The sequence below is a fragment of the Xiphophorus maculatus genome, chromosome 11 (genome assembly GCF_002775205.1).
Source record: "Xiphophorus maculatus strain JP 163 A chromosome 11, X_maculatus-5.0-male, whole genome shotgun sequence".
NCBI classification, from domain to species: Eukaryota; Metazoa; Chordata; class Actinopteri; order Cyprinodontiformes; family Poeciliidae; genus Xiphophorus; species Xiphophorus maculatus.
The window spans coordinates 8,876,502-8,898,860 of NC_036453.1; the positions used below are offsets into that span (position 1 = coordinate 8,876,502).

At 41.1% G+C, this 22,359-nt stretch overlaps 1 protein-coding gene across 5 annotated transcripts in view; it reads right to left on the minus strand.

Annotated features, from left to right (window-relative positions):
• Positions 1-22,359, minus strand: part of LOC102232915 (glutamate receptor 1-like) — a 158,502-nt gene that overhangs the window by 124,769 nt on the left and 11,374 nt on the right. For all 5 annotated transcript variants that reach the window (XM_023342027.1, XM_023342030.1, XM_023342026.1 and 2 more), the window contains exon 2: positions 19,070-19,204. In XM_023342027.1, the coding sequence (XP_023197795.1) occupies positions 19,070-19,204 (135 nt within the window). The remainder of the gene's footprint in view (positions 1-19,069; positions 19,205-22,359) is intronic.

A 22,359-nucleotide genomic window follows, 5' to 3' on the forward strand; every position in this document is an offset into this window, starting at 1 on the left:
AGTCACAGTGCTTAGCGAGGCCAGGACAGTAAAAAGACATAGTAAAAAGACATCCCATGCAGAAAAGACAAAGGAAAAAGACAACTTCTGAGCCATGGACAACAAAGATAATGAACAGAAGGCAAGTGATGAGCAATCAAATAAGGACATGGTTCAAAATACAGTGTACCATGCCCGTTCCGTAGCCTCACGGTCATCTACGTGCTCCTCAGTCAGTTTGGCCGCAGCTAAAGCAAGAGCTAAGGCTGAAGCAGCTAAAGTTTGTTAAGGAAAAATGATTATTTTTAGTGCTTAATACAGTTAATCTACGACATGTGTAAAAGGTATATTCAATACTCTTATTTGGAACAGGTTTTGTCTGAGATGCGGGAAGGGGCCGAATAGCAGGCATTCAGACAAGCAGGGGCCCCCCGCTGTCACACAGAGCCATAAAATTAGCATTCCGATGGGGCAGAGGTACAGGAGTTTGGGGGAAGAGACTTCAGAGGTATCTGCGAAATCTCATATCAGGACCTTTCGGCGCCAGGGATCTGCCCGTACCAGACAGGGATTAGCACTAAGTGGTCCGCCCTTTTACTGAGACGAAAACCAGACGGCCTCCAATCTTTGCCGTAAATGAGGGGAGTTCCAAGTTTCTCTGAGTGCCTAAGGGAGTTTCCAGTTGGTCAACAGGAGGAACGCCTTGACTGCATAAATTAAATAGGGAAACACCTCTTTAGTATAAGATTACGTGTAAGGAGAAAAAATACAGGGAGCGGCCACTATTTTTTGCCTTTTTGTTTGTCTTGTGTTTGTCTGTCTTCCCCTTGTCTGTCTTTATTTTTATGAGAAAAATGCATATCTCTGTACCTCTGCAGCTTTGTTAATTGATTCATGCGTTGCTTTGTATGGGATTAAACTCTGTGATCTGTGACGTCAACGCGCTCTGTTGTTTCATTTCCAGCTGCAGCACCGCCCGCTAAGGATCCCAGGACTTTAAGGAAGAAAGAGCCAAACGTTTTGTCCAAAGTTAATGTTAAATTATTCTTCCTTAATAAGTTCAATTGGAGTTTCATGAAAAAGAGACACATATTCAGATTGAGAAGGTAAAACTTGAAGCATCACTGCGTGCACTCCCTCTTCAAAAGGCAGTTACAGCTGCTAATGCTGAAGCAAAAGTATTTGAGGCAGTAGCAGCAGACATAGAAGAAGGAAAATACAGTGAGACATCCGAGCGCAGCTCTGTAGCCATACAAACACTGAAAAGGACAGAAGACTATGTAAAAGAGCTGACTTCAGTCAGTACAACTACAAGGATGAATGGACTCACTCACACCCACCTAACACTATGCCCAATGCTGTTAACATGCAACAATATACAGTACCTATGCCTGCTGCTGTAACCACGCAACAATACGCAGCATCAGATGAATTCAAGTCTCTTCCCATTCATCAGCCAGATGTGACAGGAGGGCACATTGAACAATCCGCAACTTTAACTCTTACCATGGAGGTGACACAATGCACAACGTTAATGTGAAAACTGCCGTCCCTACCTCTAACGTAAACTCAGGAAATCCCACATTTGACCTGGCAAGGTTTTTAGCACGCAACCAAGTCATAACATCTGGTCTAGTCAAATTTGATGACACTGCATAACATTATGAAGCATGGCGAGCTTCATTCATCAGTGCTATAGAACCACTAGGGCTGACACCTAGTGAAGAAGTTGATCTGATGGTGAAATGGCTTGGCAAGGAGTCAAGTGAGCATGCGGCCAGAATAAGAGCAGTTAATGTTAACTGGCCTATGGATGGACTAAAAGCAATATGGGCAAGACTGGACAAAATATATGGCTCACCAGAGGCAATTGAAAATGCTTTTTTCTCAAGACTTGAAGCTTTTCCCAAAATCCAATCCAGAGATAACCACAAACTTCAAGAGCTAGCAGATCTTCTAGAAGAGCTCCAGATTGCAAAGCAAAGTGACAGGTTTTGTGGTTTAGCCTATTTGGACACGGCTAGAGGTGTCCGGGCTATTGTAGAGAAGCTCCCCTACCCTCTACAGGAACGCTGGATGTCACAAGGTTCTAGATTTAAAAGAGATTATAACGTGTCTTTCCCACCATTTTCCTTCTTCAAAGAATTTGTGTGCTCAGAAGCTGAAGTAAGGAATGATCCAAGTTTTAAGACTCTCTCACTCACGTGTGCTCCTCAGAGAAAGGAAAAATGTGCACCAGTCAGACACCCAGTTGCTGTCAATAAAACAAATGTCACACAAGATCAAATAAGCACTCCTGTCAAGTCAACAGAGAAAATCCCTGTTAACCCAGAAAAACAATGCCCTATCCATAACAAACGCACCCGTTGAGTAAGTGCAGAGGATTTGTTAAAATGACTCTTGATGAACGCAAAAAACTTCTCAAGGAACACATGATCTGCTATCGCTGCTGTGCTTCTACAAGTCATATGGCCAAAAACTGTCAAGCTCCAATCAAATGCTTGGAATGTGCAAGTGACAAACATGTTAGTGCCATGCATTTCAGTGGAACAAGCGTGGTTCAATCCTCAAGTCAGCCCCCACCGTGTGCAGAGGACGGCGGGGAGGAAGAGACGAAACAGGAAAGAAGCTCAAACTGCACTAAAGTCTGTGGCATAGGACAAAGTGGTAAATCGTGTTCCAAGATTATTCTGGTTAACGTGTATCCCTCAGGTCAACAGCAGAGGAGTATAAGGATGTATGCAGTTCTGGATGACCAGAGCAATCTCTCCCTGGCAAGAAGTGAGTTTTTTGATAAGTTTGACATACATGGCACTGAGGCTCCTTACACCATTACAACGTGTATGGGCGCAACACAAGCATATGGAAGGGGAGCCCATGGTTATGTGATAGAGTCTCTAGACAAAGAAACATGTCTGCAGCTTCCCACATTGATTGAATGTGACAATCTCCCTAACAACAGGAAAGAAATCCCGACACCGGAAGTGGCCTATCACCACAACCACCTGAACAAAATAGCTTCAGAAATCCCTCCTCTCAACCCCAATGCTGAAATTCTCCTGCTGATAGGAAGAGACCTGTTGAGAGTGCACAAAGTACGGAAACAGATAAACGGACTGAATAATGAACCATTTGCACAAAAATTGGATCTCGGCTGGGTGATAGACGGTGATGTCTGTGTCAATGGAATGCATGGGCCTCCAACAGTGAGCAGCATGAAGACATACATAACTGACAGTGGCAGACCTACATTTTTAGGGTGTGAGAACAAAATAAAAGTAAGAGACTTGTACACAGAAACATCAGACACACTTTCGGTGTTTTCAAGAACAATTCATGACCACCAGTTAGCTCCCTCTATTGAAGACAAACGCTTCTTGGAAATAATGGAAAAAGGCTTTCTCCAAGATGATTCAAATAGCTGGGTCGCCCCTCTCCCATTCCGGCATCCTCGTCGCAAGCTACCTAATAACAGAGAATATGCAGAGAAACGTTTTGCCTCTCTGGAATGCAATCTTCAGAAGAAACTTGAAATGAAAAGGCACTTTTTTGCGTTTATGCAAAGGCTGTTTAATAATCATCACGCTGAGCTTGCTCCACCACTCAAAGAAGAAAAGGAAAGGTGGTACTTACCCACTTTTGGAGTTTATCATCCGCAAAAGCCCAGCCAAATACGTGTCGTGTTTGATTCATCTGCACAGTTTGACGGCGTCTCACTGAATGACGTTTTGCTGCAGGGTCCAGACCTAAATAACAGTCTTCTTGGAGTTCTGATGAGATTCAGAATAGGCCCAATCGGAGTTTTAGCAGATATAGAGCAGATGTTCCACTGCTTTGTGGTTCAAGAAGAGTGCAGAGACATGCTCAGGTTTTTGTGGTACCGCGACAATCAGCCAGGGAATGAAGTGGTTGAATACCGCATGAGGGTTCACATATTTGGGAACAGTCCATCACCTGCAATCGCCATTTATGGCCTACGGAGGGCAGCAAAGGAAATGGAGCAAGTCTATGGCAGCAAAACAACAGTCAGTGGAGAAACATTTTTACATGGACGACGCAGTGCTGTCTTTCACATCAGAAGCCGAGGCCACTGTCAATAACAGAGTGCAGCGCATCAGACAAGTGTCTCAGCCTAATCAGTGGAGATTTGTGCCCACCAAACTCAATCCAGCAGATTGTGGCTCGAGATCAGTTGCAGCAGAAGAGCTTGTCAACACCCTCTGGTTAACTGGACCAAGATTCCTCACAGACACGGACTCGACAAAGATTGGTTCAGATGAACAATACTTGCTCATCAATCCAGATGATGACACAAAGGTCAGGGTGAACGCCACCAATGTGGTAACAGAGTCATCAACTCACAAACTATTTTCAAGTCGCTTGGACATTTTTCCAACTGGAAATCTCTCCTGAAAGCGGTTGCCAGACTCATTCACATCGCTCAAAGCTTCTCAAACAAAAACAGCAACAGCTGTCGAAGTTGGTGTTACTGCAACAACATCTCATCTTCAGAAATGGATAAAGCGGAGTGACTGATCATTCACACAGTGCAACAACAGTGCTTCTCACAGGAAATCTCTGCAGTCAGGAAAGACCAAAGTCTATCAAAGAACAGCCCTATTCTCAGACTCAATCCATTCATCGACAATGAGGGGCTCCTAAGAGTTGGAGGACGTTTGCAGCATTCTATGTTACAAAGAAACAAGTCAAATCCGATCATAATACCCAACAAACACCACATTGCAACTCTGCTAGTGCGTCATCATCACGAGAGAGTGAAACACCAGGGAAGGCATCTAACAGAAGGAGCTGTTTGCACCAGTGGACTGTGGTTGGTTGGAGGTAAGCGGCTTATAAGCACCATCATTCACAAGTGTGTGTTGCAGAAAGCTTCGTGGACTGTCAGAACAACAGCTTATGTCTGACCTACCTGAAGAAAGGCTCAAAGTGGACCCACCATTCTCATATGTGGGCCTGGATGTCTTTGGCCCGTGGGAGATTGTGACAAAACGTACAAGAGGAGGCCAAATAAACAACAAAAGGTGGGCAGTGTTGTTCACATGCCATCCACCAGGGCCATCCACATTGAGGTTGTGGAAACAATGACTGCCTCAAGCTTTATCAATGCTCTCCAGAGATTCTTTTCACTCCGCGGACCAGCCAAGCAACTCAGGTCTGACAGAGGGACCAACTTTATTGGCGCCTGTAATGAGCTGAAACTATCACCGCAAGATGCCAATAACATGATCAAAGACTATCTAACAGAACAGAGGTGCACATGGGAATTCAACCCGCCCCATGCGTCCCACATGGGTGGAATTTGGGAAAGAATGATTGGGGTTTCTCGCCGCATTCTAGATGCTCTACTCCTAGATGTGAAGCAACCTCAGGTCACCCACAAAGTTTTGGTGACCTTCATGGCAGAGGTCACAGCTATCGTTAATGCAAAACCCCTTGTGTCAATTTCCACAGACCCTGAAGCTCCACTGGTGTCAAGAAAATCCGAGCTCATCCCACTTCCCCATGCTGGAGATTTTAGTTTAACAGTAATAATAAATAAAGTTATCTTTAAAATGAATCACTCAAGTGACATCAGGGCCCAGCAGTAGACTTAAGTGTCAATAAAGTTAGTTTAACAGTAATAATAAATAAAGTTATCTTTAAAATGAATCACTCAAGTGATATCTAGGCCCAACAGTAGACTTAAGTGTCAATAAAATAAATCTGGTTGTGTGTGTTGTTTTTGTCTCATGCAAACTTTGCTTTAATTTTACTTTTTTCTATCTAATCATAAGAAATCATAGTCAGTCAGAAAGAGTCATTAAACAGGAAAAGCAGGTTTCCTGGAAAAAGAGGAAGTAAGTTCCAGCCTGCAGATTTATAAAAAATAGCTGAGACTATTCCTTATTTTAAATCATGAAAGTTTAAAGAATGAAATCTAAACATTTTGGTAATTTGATAAGATTCAAAGTAAAATACTTATATTAATATTGGTTTACTTGTAATAATATTTACACGAACATTTGTGGGAACAGTTACAAGAAAAACAAGTAACTGTAACTTTGGCATCAAATAATTAGAATCATGTATTATTCTTGGTTTCTTTTCAGAAAAACATCTGTAATAACTCACATTAAGATTATAATAAGTATAATTAATAAGTTATGGTTATAAAATCATAAATGAATGATAAATCAGAGAAGCTGAAGAAAATAAATGTGATATAAGTTATGGTTATAAAATTATAAATGAATGCTAAATCAAAGAAGCTAAAGAAAATAAATGTGATATAAATGTGATTTTGACATTGAACTTGAAATGGTGTAAAAGGTGTAACTGCAATTAAACATCACTGATATGTTGGAGGTAGAGAGTAGGTGAAAGGTGAAAAGCAAGGAACTAACAGGAGAGCAGAGATGATCAACGCCTTATTTAGAGAGTAGGTGAAAGGTTGTGCAGACAACGGAGACAGGAGGTTGAGCAACTCTGAGACATCAGCACAGACATCAGGACATAATGTCTGAAGGACAGTGATGGATGTGAGGTCATCTGTCTAAGCAGACAGCCAATGAAAACGCACCAAAAGGGTGGATAAACCCTATATAAGGTGGGTGCAAAAGAGGAACCTTTCGTTGGATCCTCCGGGCAGCTTCGAGCCAAGAGATGGACAAAGAACTCTGCAGCTGAAGAAGAGCCGGGGCCACGGAGCCGAAGACTGTCCGGCCATGGGGACCAACCCGTCAGCCCCACAACCTGTGGCTTCAAATCGCACTTCTCTCATCGGCTGGGTTCAGACCCCAAAGACAAAGATGAAGACAAAGGCAAAGACAAAGAAGAAGAACTGGTGCCTTCCTTCCTGCCAGCACCAAGTCCTGTGTGACCTCACCATCCATGCGGAGAGGAGGCTCATCAGACCTACAGAGATTCCTGCCTTCGCTGATCAACATCTTCCTCCTGCTGCAACACCTTCTTCATCATCAGACCTGCGGAGATCCTGGCCTTCATCGATCGGCGTCTTCCTCCTGCTGCAACACCTTCTTCATCATCAGACCTGCGGAGATCCTGGCCTTCATCGATCGGCGTCTTCCTCCTGCTGCAACACCTTCTTCATCATCAGACCTGCGGAGATCCTGGCCTTCATCGATCGGCGTCTTCCTCCTGCTGCAGCACCTTCTTCGTCGTCGTGCCAGGTCTGGGGTTCGAGGCGCCAGGCTCCGTCCGTCTCTCTCAAAGGTTCCTTTTTTAGTTTTCAGTGTCAGCAGTAGGGAAAGATAGACTAGATGATTGATTTTACTTATTTGATTATTTCTGCTACTGAATTAAGCTGTACTGACCCTTGCAAAAATGCCTTACTAATAAAATATTTAGCATAAAGAAAATCTAAAAGATGTTGTGGACATTCAGTTAATGAGTCACCTTAAAGTTCTTTGATGGTTGTAAAATAGCTGTGATGTTTGATTCTGGAGAGGAAAAAGTTTAAAATGTTTTTAAGTTGCTGGTAGCCCAAATTTAAAACGTCATCCTTGGGACTCGCCCGAGTCACTAAAACCTACCTGGTTCAATAACAAATGCAAGTTGTAAAATAAGAGAACGAGCGACCGTTAACAGGTGTGCTCTGTGAAACTAGTTGGCTGTAGGCTGCTCAGTCTGGCTAATTCACAGAGGGAAGAAGGGTGAGACACCTGGATGTAGGCCGTTAAAAATCAGGTGAATCGTTTCTCGAAACCAGCTTAAACAGAGTTTACTTCAGTTCTGGACAGGGTAAATCCCGGCAGATTTAGGAAACTCAATTAACCCGTTAGATGGAGAGCTGGTAGCACATCTCCCCTCTCAGAAGAGGAAGCAGAGAGTGAGACAGTAGAGACAGAAAGGAGGGGGGGGGTGTTGCGCAACAACAAGTGGCGCCCGAACAGGGACTCGACTAACGGAGTAGGAGGGCCCTATGCCAAGTCAGTAAAAACAGATGTGAGGATCTGAATAGCTCACTTGGTTTGTTAACTCTTAAGGAATAGAGTTAATGGTGACTGATATGGCCGTCAGTCACAACCCTTGCAGTAACTGTATGGCATACAGGTGAGGGAAAGCTTCTACTGAGGATAGATGACCGGATCCAGACAGTGAAGCTAGTAGCCAACATAGTCTAGACCCATCCCTGCTCGAGAGCGCAAAGAGAGGCTTTGGGGGATAGACAACTCGAACCGACAGAGAGACGGAGTGATGGATGATCACTTCGAGGAGGAAAATCTGGGGAAGAAACCGGAGGAAGCCGGCCGCCCAGATCGTTTGGAGAAAGAGGAGACCTCAACAGAACTGCATCAGTTTCTGCACAGCTACTGTGACTCAGACCTGAAGCAAGTGGGGAAGTTGGTTCCAAGAATGAGGAACTGAAACATCAACCCCTGACAAAGAAAAGTTGGCTCACTCTTGCTGGAGTGGATCGTGATGTCATGTTGACAAGAAAAGAAAAGACCAGCCTGCAAGCATGCACAAGAAACAGAGAAAAGTATCATCAGCTGACGATGGATGAGGAAGCACACCGCGTCCTCCACTGCAGCCATCGAGAAGACATCCGGCAACAGAGGAACAAACACCAGCAGCTGACATCATCACACAGACGCAGACATGGTTAAAGACATCCTGCTGGACCCGGAGCTTGAAATTGAGCCAGCACAACCCACCAGTAAGAAACGACCGCAAGCGACATCTGAGAAGCCAGGACAACTGGAAGGGGCAATCTACACCGATGGATCCAGAAAGGGGTCCGACCAGTCGGCATACTGGGGATTTATTCTGAAGCAAGACGGCAAAGAGAGATGCCGTCAGAAAGGAAAAGCTCCCGGTAGTGCTCAAGCCGGAGAAGTAACGGCAGTACTGGAAGGATTGCTGGAGCTGGTGAAAAGGAAAATCAAGAGTGCCAGGTTAGTAACTGACAGTTACTACTGTGCTCAGGCCCTTAGAGAGGACTTGGCCATTTGGGAAGAAAATGGTTTCGAGACTGCAAAGGGCAAGCCCGTGGCACACAAAGATTTGTGGAAGAAGAAAGCAGAACTGAGGCTCCGCCCGAAACTTGAGGTGCAGCGACAAGGCGCACACCTGAGAAGAAGCCCTATGGAGGGGCAAAGATGACGACCTTTCGTGCCACTAAGAAAGGTTGTCTCTGCCGGTGTCGAGGTGGGACAGAACACCTAAGGACAGGTGGTCCTAGAGTAGCACGGGGACCAGGTAGTACGGTGCGTGCATAAGGCCCTCGAATATGCAGGCGTGCTACACCCCCGTGAAGAACTGAGCAAGCAGGACTGCTGGATGTCCCTTCAGCCCATCCGATGCAGCTGTGTGACTTTGAGGTATGTGGTCGATACGCAGGGCACCCAGGGCAGCGGATGGAAGGTTTGTTCATCAAGAGCACAGTCCCATGGGGTTCAGTCTGCATGGATGTAGCAGAGCCAATGGGGACAACAGGAAAGAGAGGTGAGAAGTACCTCTTGGTGCTGATGGACACAGTGACAACTGCTAGAAGAGCAGGTCTTCCCCTGCAGAGGAACTCCGTTCACGTCACAGAAAGCAGGGAGGCGAAGACACTTCTCCTTTTTGCTCAGAGGAGGAAAAGGGAAGTTGCAGCTCAAAGTGTCACTGAAAACAGGGCAGAGAGTTTGGATTAAAGCTCAAGATCGGCCTGCAGCTACGGGGATCAAGCTGAGATTCAACGCCCAAGATTTTGTAAAGTAAGTACTGAACTTCAACACAGTACTACTGATGAAGAAAGGGGTCCATGAGGAAGCAGTGCTCAAGCCAGTTCTTAGCTACAGCAAACCAGAACATTACGAGAAGATGGCCAGAGAATCAAGCACCATGCCATCCTACAGTAGACTGGCCACTATTACAGGAAGGTTGCCGTTCAAAGAACAACTTCAAGGCTTTGGACTGGGAGGGCCGTGAAGAAATTGGATTATGCTAAAGAAGAACTCCTGTCACAACCTGATGGATTAAAATGGAAAAGGATCATGATTACGGATAAAGCGTCATGATGCTTATGCTTTTTGCTTTGCTCTGCTGAACAGCCAGAATTTTTTTTTTTTTGTTTGAGGCCTTCTGTCTCAGCCCATCTTCCCTAAAGAACCATCCCACATCCTGAAGAACTGACAGTTCATCCAGCGAAGGTTCTTGTAGAAGAATCAGAGCGATCCAAGTTTTCTTCGACATTCATCACCTCATGGGGGAAATCAAAACTCCAAGGAGGGGGTGTCAAGAGAAGTGGAGTTTTGATGACTACACTGAGCCCTCTGTGACAACTGAGGATGAAGAATCTGCATCTTCACATCCCAGACGAACCTCTTCTCTTTCCAGGGGATGAGGACGGCGAACTGCAGGAGGGTGATGGACTCCCAGCATGTGAAAGGTCTGACCTCGTGGAGGGGGTGTCAAGAAAATCCGAGCTCATCCCACTTCCCCATGCTGGAGATTTTAGTTTAACAGTAATAATAAATAAAGTTATCTTTAAAATGAATCACTCAAGTGACATCAGGGCCCAGCAGTAGACTTAAGTGTCAATAAAGTTAGTTTAACAGTAATAATAAATAAAGTTATCTTTAAAATGAATCACTCAAGTGATATCTAGGCCCAACAGTAGACTTAAGTGTCAATAAAATAAATCTGGTTGTGTGTGTTGTTTTTGTCTCATGCAAACTTTGCTTTAATTTTACTTTTTTCTATCTAATCATAAGAAATCATAGTCAGTCAGAAAGAGTCATTAAACAGGAAAAGCAGGTTTCCTGGAAAAAGAGGAAGTAAGTTCCAGCCTGCAGATTTATAAAAAATAGCTGAGACTATTCCTTATTTTAAATCATGAAAGTTTAAAGAATGAAATCTAAACATTTTGGTAATTTGATAAGATTCAAAGTAAAATACTTATATTAATATTGGTTTACTTGTAATAATATTTACACGAACATTTGTGGGAACAGTTACAAGAAAAACAAGTAACTGTAACTTTGGCATCAAATAATTAGAATCATGTATTATTCTTGGTTTCTTTTCAGAAAAACATCTGTAATAACTCACATTAAGATTATAATAAGTATAATTAATAAGTTATGGTTATAAAATCATAAATGAATGATAAATCAGAGAAGCTGAAGAAAATAAATGTGATATAAGTTATGGTTATAAAATTATAAATGCATGCTAAATCAAAGAAGCTAAAGAAAATAAATGTGATATAAATGTGATTTTGACATTGAACTTGAAATGGTGTAAAAGGTGTAACTGCAATTAAACATCACTGATATGTTGGAGGTAGAGAGTAGGTGAAAGGTGAAAAGCAAGGAACTAACAGGAGAGCAGAGATGATCAACGCCTTATTTAGAGAGTAGGTGAAAGGTTGTGCAGACAACGGAGACAGGAGGTTGAGCAACTCTGAGACATCAGCACAGACATCAGGACATAATGTCTGAAGGACAGTGATGGATGTGAGGTCATCTGTCTAAGCAGACAGCCAATGAAAACGCACCAAAAGGGTGGATAAACCCTATATAAGGTGGGTGCAAAAGAGGAACCTTTCGTTGGATCCTCCGGGCAGCTTCGAGCCAAGAGATGGACAAAGAACTCTGCAGCTGAAGAAGAGCCGGGGCCACGGAGCCGAAGACTGTCCGGCCATGGGGACCAACCCGTCAGCCCCACAACCTGTGGCTTCAAATCGCACTTCTCTCATCGGCTGGGTTCAGACCCCAAAGACAAAGATGAAGACAAAGGCAAAGACAAAGAAGAAGAACTGGTGCCTTCCTTCCTGCCAGCACCAAGTCCTGTGTGACCTCACCATCCATGCGGAGAGGAGGCTCATCAGACCTACAGAGATTCCTGCCTTCGCTGATCAACATCTTCCTCCTGCTGCAACACCTTCTTCATCATCAGACCTGCGGAGATCCTGGCCTTCATCGATCGGCGTCTTCCTCCTGCTGCAACACCTTCTTCATCATCAGACCTGCGGAGATCCTGGCCTTCATCGATCGGCGTCTTCCTCCTGCTGCAACACCTTCTTCATCATCAGACCTGCGGAGATCCTGGCCTTCATCGATCGGCGTCTTCCTCCTGCTGCAGCACCTTCTTCGTCGTCGTGCCAGGTCTGGGGTTCGAGGCGCCAGGCTCCGTCCGTCTCTCTCAAAGGTTCCTTTTTTAGTTTTCAGTGTCAGCAGTAGGGAAAGATAGACTAGATGATTGATTTTACTTATTTGATTATTTCTGCTACTGAATTAAGCTGTACTGACCCTTGCAAAAATGCCTTACTAATAAAATATTTAGCATAAAGAAAATCTAAAAGATGTTGTGGACATTCAGTTAATGAGTCACCTTAAAGTTCTTTGATGGTTGTAAAATAGCTGTGATGTTTGATTCTGGAGAGGAAAAAGTTTAAAATGTTTTTAAGTTGCTGGTAGCCCAAATTTAAAACGTCATCCTTGGGACTCGCCCGAGTCACTAAAACCTACCTGGTTCAATAACAAATGCAAGTTGTAAAATAAGAGAACGAGCGACCGTTAACAGGTGTGCTCTGTGAAACTAGTTGGCTGTAGGCTGCTCAGTCTGGCTAATTCACAGAGGGAAGAAGGGTGAGACACCTGGATGTAGGCCGTTAAAAATCAGGTGAATCGTTTCTCGAAACCAGCTTAAACAGAGTTTACTTCAGTTCTGGACAGGGTAAATCCCGGCAGATTTAGGAAACTCAATTAACCCGTTAGATGGAGAGCTGGTAGCACATCTCCCCTCTCAGAAGAGGAAGCAGAGAGTGAGACAGTAGAGACAGAAAGGAGGGGGGGGGTGTTGCGCAACAACACTGGTCTTAACTCCAGCTATGCTTCTTACTCAGAAAACAGGAGCTCCTCCACCAGTTCCAGACAACCTGACAGAGAAGGACGTTTTCAAGAGTCAACGGAAGAAAGTTCAGATACTAGCCAACAACTTTTGGACAAGATGGCGGAAAGAATATCTCTGCACCATTCAAGGTCGTCAAAAGTGGCTCGTAAAGAAAACAAATCTCAAGGAAGGAGATGTTGTCCTCCTGAAGGATTCCACTGCTAAGCGCAACGAGTGGCCCATGGGACTTGTTAAGACATACCCCAGCAAGGACGGGCTTGTGAGAAAAGTGGATGTTAAAGTTGCAAAACATCAGGGTGTAAAGACATTCAGCCGACCAATCTCAGAATTGATTCTTCTATTGACACCTAGTAATGTGGACATTTGATTTAGTGGCATCTCTTAAAGACGCCAGGCGGGGAGTGTAGTGAAACCTGTTTAATTTAATGTTATTCAATGTTAAGTTCATCTGCTGAGGCCACCTAGTGGCAAATGTTATAATTTTGTCTATTGCTGGTTCACTGACGCCATCTTGTGGTCACTTTTATTACTACAACTTGTTTACCAGAAAGGAAGAAGGCCTGCTGATCCATGTGCTCTGAAAGAAGCCCTTTTTGTTGTGTTTTCTTTAATCTAAGTGTGAAAAGGGGAAAACAGCATCGTCTGTAAGTACTGTTCTAATTTGCTTGTCATATAAATCATAATTTGTAACCCGTTGACATGTTTATGTGAAGATGGACATTTTTACTTGTGTCAGAAAATGAATGCCAGCAAGTGTTAGCCTAGCTGGCATTCATTTTCTGTACCTTTGTGTGTTACCGTTTTACACGATTCTCATTAAACCCTGCTAAAGAACCAAATGGAGTGCTTCTTGGTGGACGGATGGGAAAGTGTTTATCTACCCGTATAGCTGAGTTACTGCTAAAAGTCACAGTGCTTAGCGAGGCCAGGACATACACAGAGGCAGAATAAGATCCAAAGTCACTTTTTACACTCCTTCCGCTTCTTTAAGCTGCAGGAAAAAAAATATTCCCATTTGACAGATTGAACTGTTTCAAAATCTTTTCTGTTTTCCTGTTCTTTGATTTATTGATTTTTGATTGTTCTTTGATTTATTTTCTCTCTCTCAGACATTACTTCCTTTCTGTCTCTGTGTTTCCTCTGCAGTCCACCGTTGTGTGAAATGTAAAACAGACTGGGCTCTGCCTCCTGTGAGACAGACTCTACAGTTGGCCGCGTCCTTTCAGTGATTTTTGAGGGGGGAGGGGGCAAGAACATTTCTCTGCGAGCTGCTGCAGCATGCTCAGATTATGTTAGCAGGAATTATCCTCAGCCCTGATGGGGTGAAATGGTTGACAGCTGGTGTCACTCAGCGCTGGAGCACCGCTCAACCTGAATACAGCAAAATAGATAACACCTGCTTTGCATTAAGCTGGATTTGGTGGTCAACTAAAGCTTAAAATATAAAACCAACACAATGTTCTCCAACTCTCAGTAGAAAGGTATAAAATTCCCCTGAGGGCACATGAACAGCTTCAAAAATAATCAGATCCTCATCAACTTTTCTTCAGATCCTCATCACTGTTTTTTTCTGAAATAGCCTTTATTTTTCTTTTTTCCTTTCACCAAACTCAGAAGAGAAAGTTCAAATAAAGGAGGATAGGATTTTTAGTCCATGCACACAAACACAAGGCTCTGTGGAGCTTCCAGTGGCATCCAGGCATATAAAACAGGTCACAGTTTACTGATAAAGATGCCAACAAAATCCTACACTGCAAAAACATAAAATCTTACTAAATATTGGTCTAATTTCTAGAATAAATATCACAGTACATGTGACATGAGACAAAACCAACTCACAAGTAACTTTTGTTGTGTAAAGAAGCACTGAGTTTTTCTCAATTTATTTTTTAGTTCTAGAGCAGGGGTCTCAAACTCCAGTCCTTGAGGGCCACTGTTCTGCAACTTTTAGATGTGCCTCTGCTGCACCACACCTGAATAGAATAATTAGGTCATTAGTAAGGCTCATGGAGAACTGATCTACACAAGGAGGAGGTAATTAAGCCATTTCATTCCAGCGTTTTGTACCTGTAGCACATCTAAAAACTGTAGGACAGTGGCCCTCGAGGACTGGCGTTTGAGAACCCTGTTCTAGAGTGTGTACATGTGAACATTCTCTTTTAAGGTGGAGATGTTACCTTGTGCTTGTGTCTTTTGTGGCAGCCATCTTAGGTTACTGCTAAAGGAGAGGCCCGCCTCAGACCCAGCTCTTTTATAGGAAGTAAGATGATAAAAGCCGGAGTTTGATTGGTTGAAACATAAAGTAATAAAAAGAACAAAATGACTTCTAAATATTGCATTTGCATACATAAGATGTTTGTCTGATATTTTATCATTGATAAATAATCGTTAATGTTTACTTTATGTATGTGAAAGTCAACTTTGTTTTGTGTGACGTGTATAGGTGGACTTCTGGATGTGGCAGTTAGATGAGAACCAATAAACCAGCTTCGTTTGCTGTACAGTAGTGATGGTGAGATGAAGCTTCATGAAACACCGAGGCATTCCATCCAATCGTTCGATTCAGGAGCCGATGAACCGTGGTGCTTCATTTGCTCTGCTGTGATATCAAGTGGACAAAAATAGGCAATGTGAAAACAACATGAAGCCTTACAATGAATAAACAAGTAAATTATGTTTGTGATTCTGATACATAAAATCTGATTATAGTCTTTATCTATATGAAACAATGGCTGGATCAAAAAGAAAACTGGAACCAAATGGGGGAGAGAGTTGTGATTGGCTTGTTACTCTAACCAAGCTATGGATAAAATGACATTATTCATTTATTACTTACAAATAACAACTTTAACTGAGTTCGGGGTTTGGTGGCTTCTCTGTTTTGAGATGATTCTGTCTGCTGCAGAAAATACCCGCGCTCACACAGCGCAGATGAAGCGCTTTGTCTGCGCTCTGAAGCAAGAAACGCATCAGTAGGTTTATAAATGTTATGATAAAACATTTGGTCACTTTCCCAATATTCCAGGTCAATCTATGCTGTCTCATCTTTGCATCCTAAAATGATTTGGCTGAGCTTGGCCGACCAGGTTAATATCCTTGTTTTTCTGCAGAGCTCAATAATGACTCAGCACAGCTCACGTTTTTTATATTCATCATTAAAGTTCATTTGGACATGATACCTGTCCTTTTAAAATATTAGAAATTAAGAAATTAGAACACAGGATTTACTGTGTTGATTTTTTGGCATTTTAGTTAATAGTTTATTATTACTGTGTGAAACTATTTGGGGAGATCAAAATCTTGAAAAAAAATCTTCTCAAAGAAAAGTTGGGTCCATAACCTCCAAACACACACACAATAAAATCATAAAACATGAAAATATGATGGGTTAGTGATGGCAGTGTGTTACTGCCATGTATTTCGATCTGCAAGCAAACTGATAAACCAGTTCCTGAGTCAGCCACATAGTACGGCCCGTTTGCGAGGCTTCAAACTTCACAGCCTGCTTCATCAACACAAGCCTCGATACGCTCTTCATAAAAATCCTCCTGGATTACTGAACACACACTCCGAGGCCTCAACACAGAAGACACATCACTAACTGAACTGATGACTGATGACTTCTCCTTCCACACCACACCTCTCACAATAACAATATAAGAGCTTGTTTGAAGTAAATAAATCCTTAATATTAATGATAGAGTCCTTGTTCCACTGGCAAATTATTTTACTTATAACAAGCACTAGTGCAAGTTTTAAGAACTAGTACTATTTATCAATATTAAGGAATAAGACTTAAAATAACCTCCTATATTTTACTCAAACATTACTTGAAAGTTAGATTTGTCTTATTTCAATTGTACTAAGATATTTGTACTAGAAACTAGACAAAAATACTTGGAAAGATTTGTGCTTTTGCAGAGTGTACCCATCTCACCGCTGAAGGATTTGTAATTTTCTATTGTTTATAAATGTAACTTAGTGATGAAATAAGCTATTTATTGCTGAATTTTCACAAAAATGTGAGCATAACAGATGTAAAATTCAATTAAATTGACAAAAATATAGTTCTTGATGTACTTTTTCCAACATAATTATTTCTAATATGAGTTGAAAGTCTCTGAATGGACTCACACTTCAGGTGCGAGAAGGATGGTTTCTAAATTCTTTGTTTGGCCACAGAACAAAAAAACACTTCCACTACTCTCTAAATCTCCTCCAGCGATCAGTCCCCAGAGCCTGAGTCCATTTATCGCTCAGCTCCCTCTAGTCCACATTTACTGCCGTCGGCTGCACTCTTTAAGACTGCCTCTATTTACCCTAATCTTCCCCAAATCCCAAGCCTGCTTAACAAAGTCTGGAGAAAGGTCTGAAGAGCTGATCCATGATATGGAAGTGCAAACGACAGCTGAATGCATCGACCTCTAACAGGTCACTCAGTGTGTCTGATGCCACAGCAGATGCAACAAAATATTCCAGTAAAATAAACTTAAAATGAACAGAATCCAAGTGATTCAACATCAAAACTACAGACTGATGTAATAATGATTAATAATCAAAATAATCTGTTCATTTTAGATCCGGGGTGTCAAAGTCATTTTCATTTTGGGCCATATCAAGATCATGAATATTGCAGAATGTTTTAATAAAATCTGTTCGTAAACTGTCAAAAATATTAATAAATGGCTGCCTCTGAATCAATGGGAACTTCTCAAAATTAAATATGATTGAACATCTTTTCATATTTATGTAATTTGGTAGTATACAGGTAAAAACTCTTTTGATTTAACTGATAAAATAATATATAAGTACACCACTGTTGTGTTTTGACAATCTTGAAAGTTCTATTCATATGTCTCTCCAAAACCCAGAGGCACACATAGCAAGCTATGGATTGGCCTCAGGCCTTGAGTTTGACATGTGTTGTCTTTAAGGAACCTGTGTGAGCTTTTTTGCACAAGGTGTTTTAATTTATGTTGGTATGAAATCTACAAATTGTGTTTAAATGCACACAATTTTTACATATCTTTACCAGGTTTACACAGTGAATAGAGACCACTATTATACGGAAACATAAAGCTGCTGTTAAAGGGCTCAACATCAAATGCAGCAGATTAACTGATACATCAAGTGCTGTCATTCATTGATGTATGCTGCTTTTATTATGTTTGAATGTGAATATGACAAGTAAAATGGGATCAAAGTTGTGGAATTCAGTGTTCCAACCCTTTTGGTATGGTTTAAGTTACATTTGATGTGACATCATGCTTGCTTTCTTTTGTTTGTTTGTTTTATTTTTCAAAATATTTTTTCGAAAACTTTATGACTTCCTCCAAGCAGCCAGATTAACAAGTACAGTCATCCCATTGGTTTTACATGCATGGCGCTGCATGAGATTAACAAAATTTAATTTTGGGTCATTGCCACAGCTACACTATCTATTCTCTGCAACACATATAGTCATGCTATATTTTTTCATCTAAAAGGTCCATGGCAAGCTGGTGATCAAATTGCCTTTTTGAATGGTGCCACATGGTTTAGCAGTAAAGCAGCAGCATAATGTACAGAGGCTAAAGACCTTCATACAACTGCTCTCGGTCCTCGGTCTAATTCAGGACATTTGCTGCACTTCCTCCACCTTTCTCTCTACCTTTCTTCCTATCAGATAATAAAAAATAAAGGTCACTAGTCCCAAATCTACTTTAGATTTCAGAATGAGCAAAATCGTGTTTCAAACAAGCATGTTTTAAAAGTTTAATTTAAGAATTTTTAAATCAAGCTGAGGTTTGTAGAGTCACTTGTTCATTCTTATTTATTTTAAAGTTGCTTACTTTCTGTGGGTCTGTTTATTAGTGTTAAATATTTTATATTCTTCAGATGCTGAAGCCTTTTTCGACTTTCAGTGCTTCTTTTAGGACTATTATTTGTCTGTGTTTTCAGAAAAGGTGTTTCTCACACAGTTGAGTTTGTTTAATGTGGATGTCTTTTCATGAGCTTTGGGACATAATTACAAAATAAACAGACCGCAATAAACCTTTGCACCAAAATGCAATAAACAACACCAAATACACAATGTTCAGTGAAATAGGCTCCTGAAGAATCAAAGTCAATGTGTCTTCCCAGAGTCTTCCCCCCAAAAAATACTGGCTGAAGTATTTTTGTTCACAAAGACAATCTGAAATCTTTCCCCTATCACACACCCACAGCTTTTAGTGTTTTCACTTACAAGCATAGGTCATGGCAAAACTGCTCCCAATGTCCACCATGTCCACCTGTGGCACCAGTTTGGGGACGTCCTGATGTTGTGCCAGGGCGAAACGAAACACCTCGTATTCATGGGACCCAGTGGGGAAAAGGCCTCCTAGTCAATAAAAAAACACATAGTAAGTAGAAGATTTGGAAAAAATAGAAAATTTCCCCTATTTTCAATTTTTAGGACACCACTTAGTTATGTTTTACACATTTCAGGGATAAAGAGCACTAGTAAGACTGGTACAATTCAATAATTACATAAAGACAAAAATATGCATAAAAGGTGTACTTTGTAGTCTGGCAGCAGCATTTTAAAGGCAGAAGATGTGAGATCCTGCCTTTTAAATGAATAAAAATGGGTCAAAGCTGAGGACTCTACAGGAGCATAAAAAATGCACGATCTATTGCAGGACTTGTTGTTCCTTAAAAGTCTTCCAGTAAAAAGATATTCCCTACTTCAGTCCCTCTCGAAACAAATTTTAAAGATAATTACAGTGGCAGACTGACAGAAAGTACAGCATATTTGTGAAAGTAAAAAGAAATAAAATTTGGCTTTCCAAATTTTTGGAAGATAAAATTCTGAAAATTCTGTGTCTCCTATTACTATTAATTATATAGCATTTTGCCACTCAAATTTTCACTTTGGGCCACGGCTCCAAAATGTTCAACTTTAAATAGGCTGTATCATAGCTGAACTAGTTTCTTATAGTCCTATAAGTCCTTTCAACAAAAATGTCATGGTAACACACGTCATGCACCATAGTGCTTGTTACGCTAGTCTTTTGTAATTATGTCAAAATCTAACCAATTCTTGAGATTTCAAGACTACTTCCGACCTCTGAGTTGCCATTCTGAGGCCTACAGTTGAGTCCTAAAATCCTGAGTCCTAAATTCTGAAACTGTACAAAACAAATTTTGACATTATAAATTAAGGGGACCTCTTACTTCATGATTCATCCCTCAGTCAGGCTTCATCATTGTGGCTAAAAATGATCAGTGTTTGGCAGTAATTGCTGTTAAAAGCCTCTTGGCATGGCTCTTATTTCAACCATTTGCCTGCCACTCACACCCACTTCTCATAATAGTTTTCAGGGTCTCATGGAAATAATGTGAATACTTAAACTCCGACAGGTCAGCAACTTATTGGTCCTCTGGAACAAAAAGAGAGCTGTTTACATTCTATTTTTATTCTGAGCAACAACACTGCAAATTTTTGTTTTTCAGATGATACCACTGAAATTTCTTATATTTAAACCAAACAATAAAATTAGCCACCAGTAGAAACATAAAAAGTGAATAACAAGTGTATTACCCAGGAAGGAAATTCTCAAGCTCCAAAACAAAAAAACAAGTTAAGCTAAGGATTGCCTTGGGGGACGCCATAGTTAAGGCTCTATTTTAGGTCCTCTACTTTTTAATTTGTACATGTTGCCGCTTGGTGGAGTCATCAGGAACCAATGGAATCAGTTTCCACAGTTATGCTGATGACACTCAGTTATACATCTCATTGTCTCGGGACGACCCCCGGCCAATCACTGCACTTTTTAATTGCATTTCAGACATAAAGACCTGGATGGCACATAACTTTCTCCAGCTAAACCAGGACAAAACATAAGTTTTAATCATTGGACCAGAGGATTAGAACAAAATTATAATTCAGAACAAATGGTTAATCGGGAGCTGCGCTTTTTGGCTCAGCTCTTTCTTCACCATGACAGACCGGTACAGCACCCACTTCATTACAGAAACTGTGCTAATAGACCTGTTGATCTCCCACTCCATTTTTCCCTAACTTGTGAACAAGATTATATCATCAAGGGAAAAGGATAGTTGAGGTATATATTAGACCAACACAAGCCAGTACAAAACTGTTGAGCTTAAGGAATTTGTGGTCTCCACCTCTTTTACAACTTTAAATCTGCGTTGGAAAGTGCTGGATGCGTTTTTTACTTTAAGTCAGAGAGAGTGTGTTTAGTACCATATGCGGTGTTACACATTGGTGCTTTTCCTGACCTCCAGAAAGTTCATACTTGGTGTTGTATTACCATCCATGGCTTATAACAAACTTAATAGATTTCTTTTTTTCATCCATGTCATAAAGTCAGATTTGTGTTTGGAAGAAGTGGTCACATTGACAGAACCTACCTCTGATGTGGATCTCTACAGCTCCTCCTGATTCAACACTGACTGTGAACTTTTTCTATGTCACATAAAATGTCAATAAATCACAGCAGGATTTGTTTCAGGTGACAAAATGTAAAAAGTTTAAGTTGTTTTAAAACGCAGTATACTTTTTAATTTTGCAAAGAGAGAAATAAACATCCAATCCATTTTATCCAGAATAAAACTTCTGAATGTCCTGGGATTACTAAATCATGAATGAATAAAACATCAGAACACTTTCTTTTAAAATGTGCAACAAACTTTGGACATGCTGACAGACCATATAAATAGTATGTAATGAATGAACCTAAGTTCTAAAAGGCTGGAAGTGGTCCATCTGCTGTGACAGAAGGCCTAACTAATTCAGGAAAAAATATGCAGAAAAAACCAACGTTCCAGAGCCAAAACTGCTGAAAGCTGTTTGGTATACAGGCTCAAACTGCAGGAGGGGGTTCACTCCAGAAAAAAAATTCAACATGATGCCTCATCAGCATCAAACCTGGGAGCAAACTACAGCGGGAGTCCGAACCGGTTGGCTTGATGAGTCATGATAATAATCCACTCCGCAGACCACAGCTGCGGGAGCCACACCAACGAATCTGACTGGAACGGAAAAGAAATCTGAGGAAATACCCCTGAAACTAGATTCAACAGGTCTACATATACTGTACGAGTGAAAGTTTTGTCAATAGTAAAAATGACTAAAAACTAAATTATTCAAATTATCTGTGATGATACTGATGAGTTTCTAATATAATTCTATTTTTGCTATCAGTTTTATATTAAAGACAATTTACAAAAGATGAGAAACTATTCTATTTACTTAAGAATGCAATCTGTGATAATCATATTGAATTTCTTTAATTACCTTTTTTATTCTCATTTGAAATTGGAACACTGACCAGTGTCTTTGATGGAACCATTTTATCTGAAAACATTATAAGCTGAATAACAATTCTTTACTGATTAAATAACTTAATTAGATCAGCTCCTAAAAAATACATTATGACACAAAGTATATTACTTTTTGTTATTTCAAAAGTAATATTACTATGGTTTCTAACAATATATTAATAATGCAGGCAAAGATTTGTCTTCAGG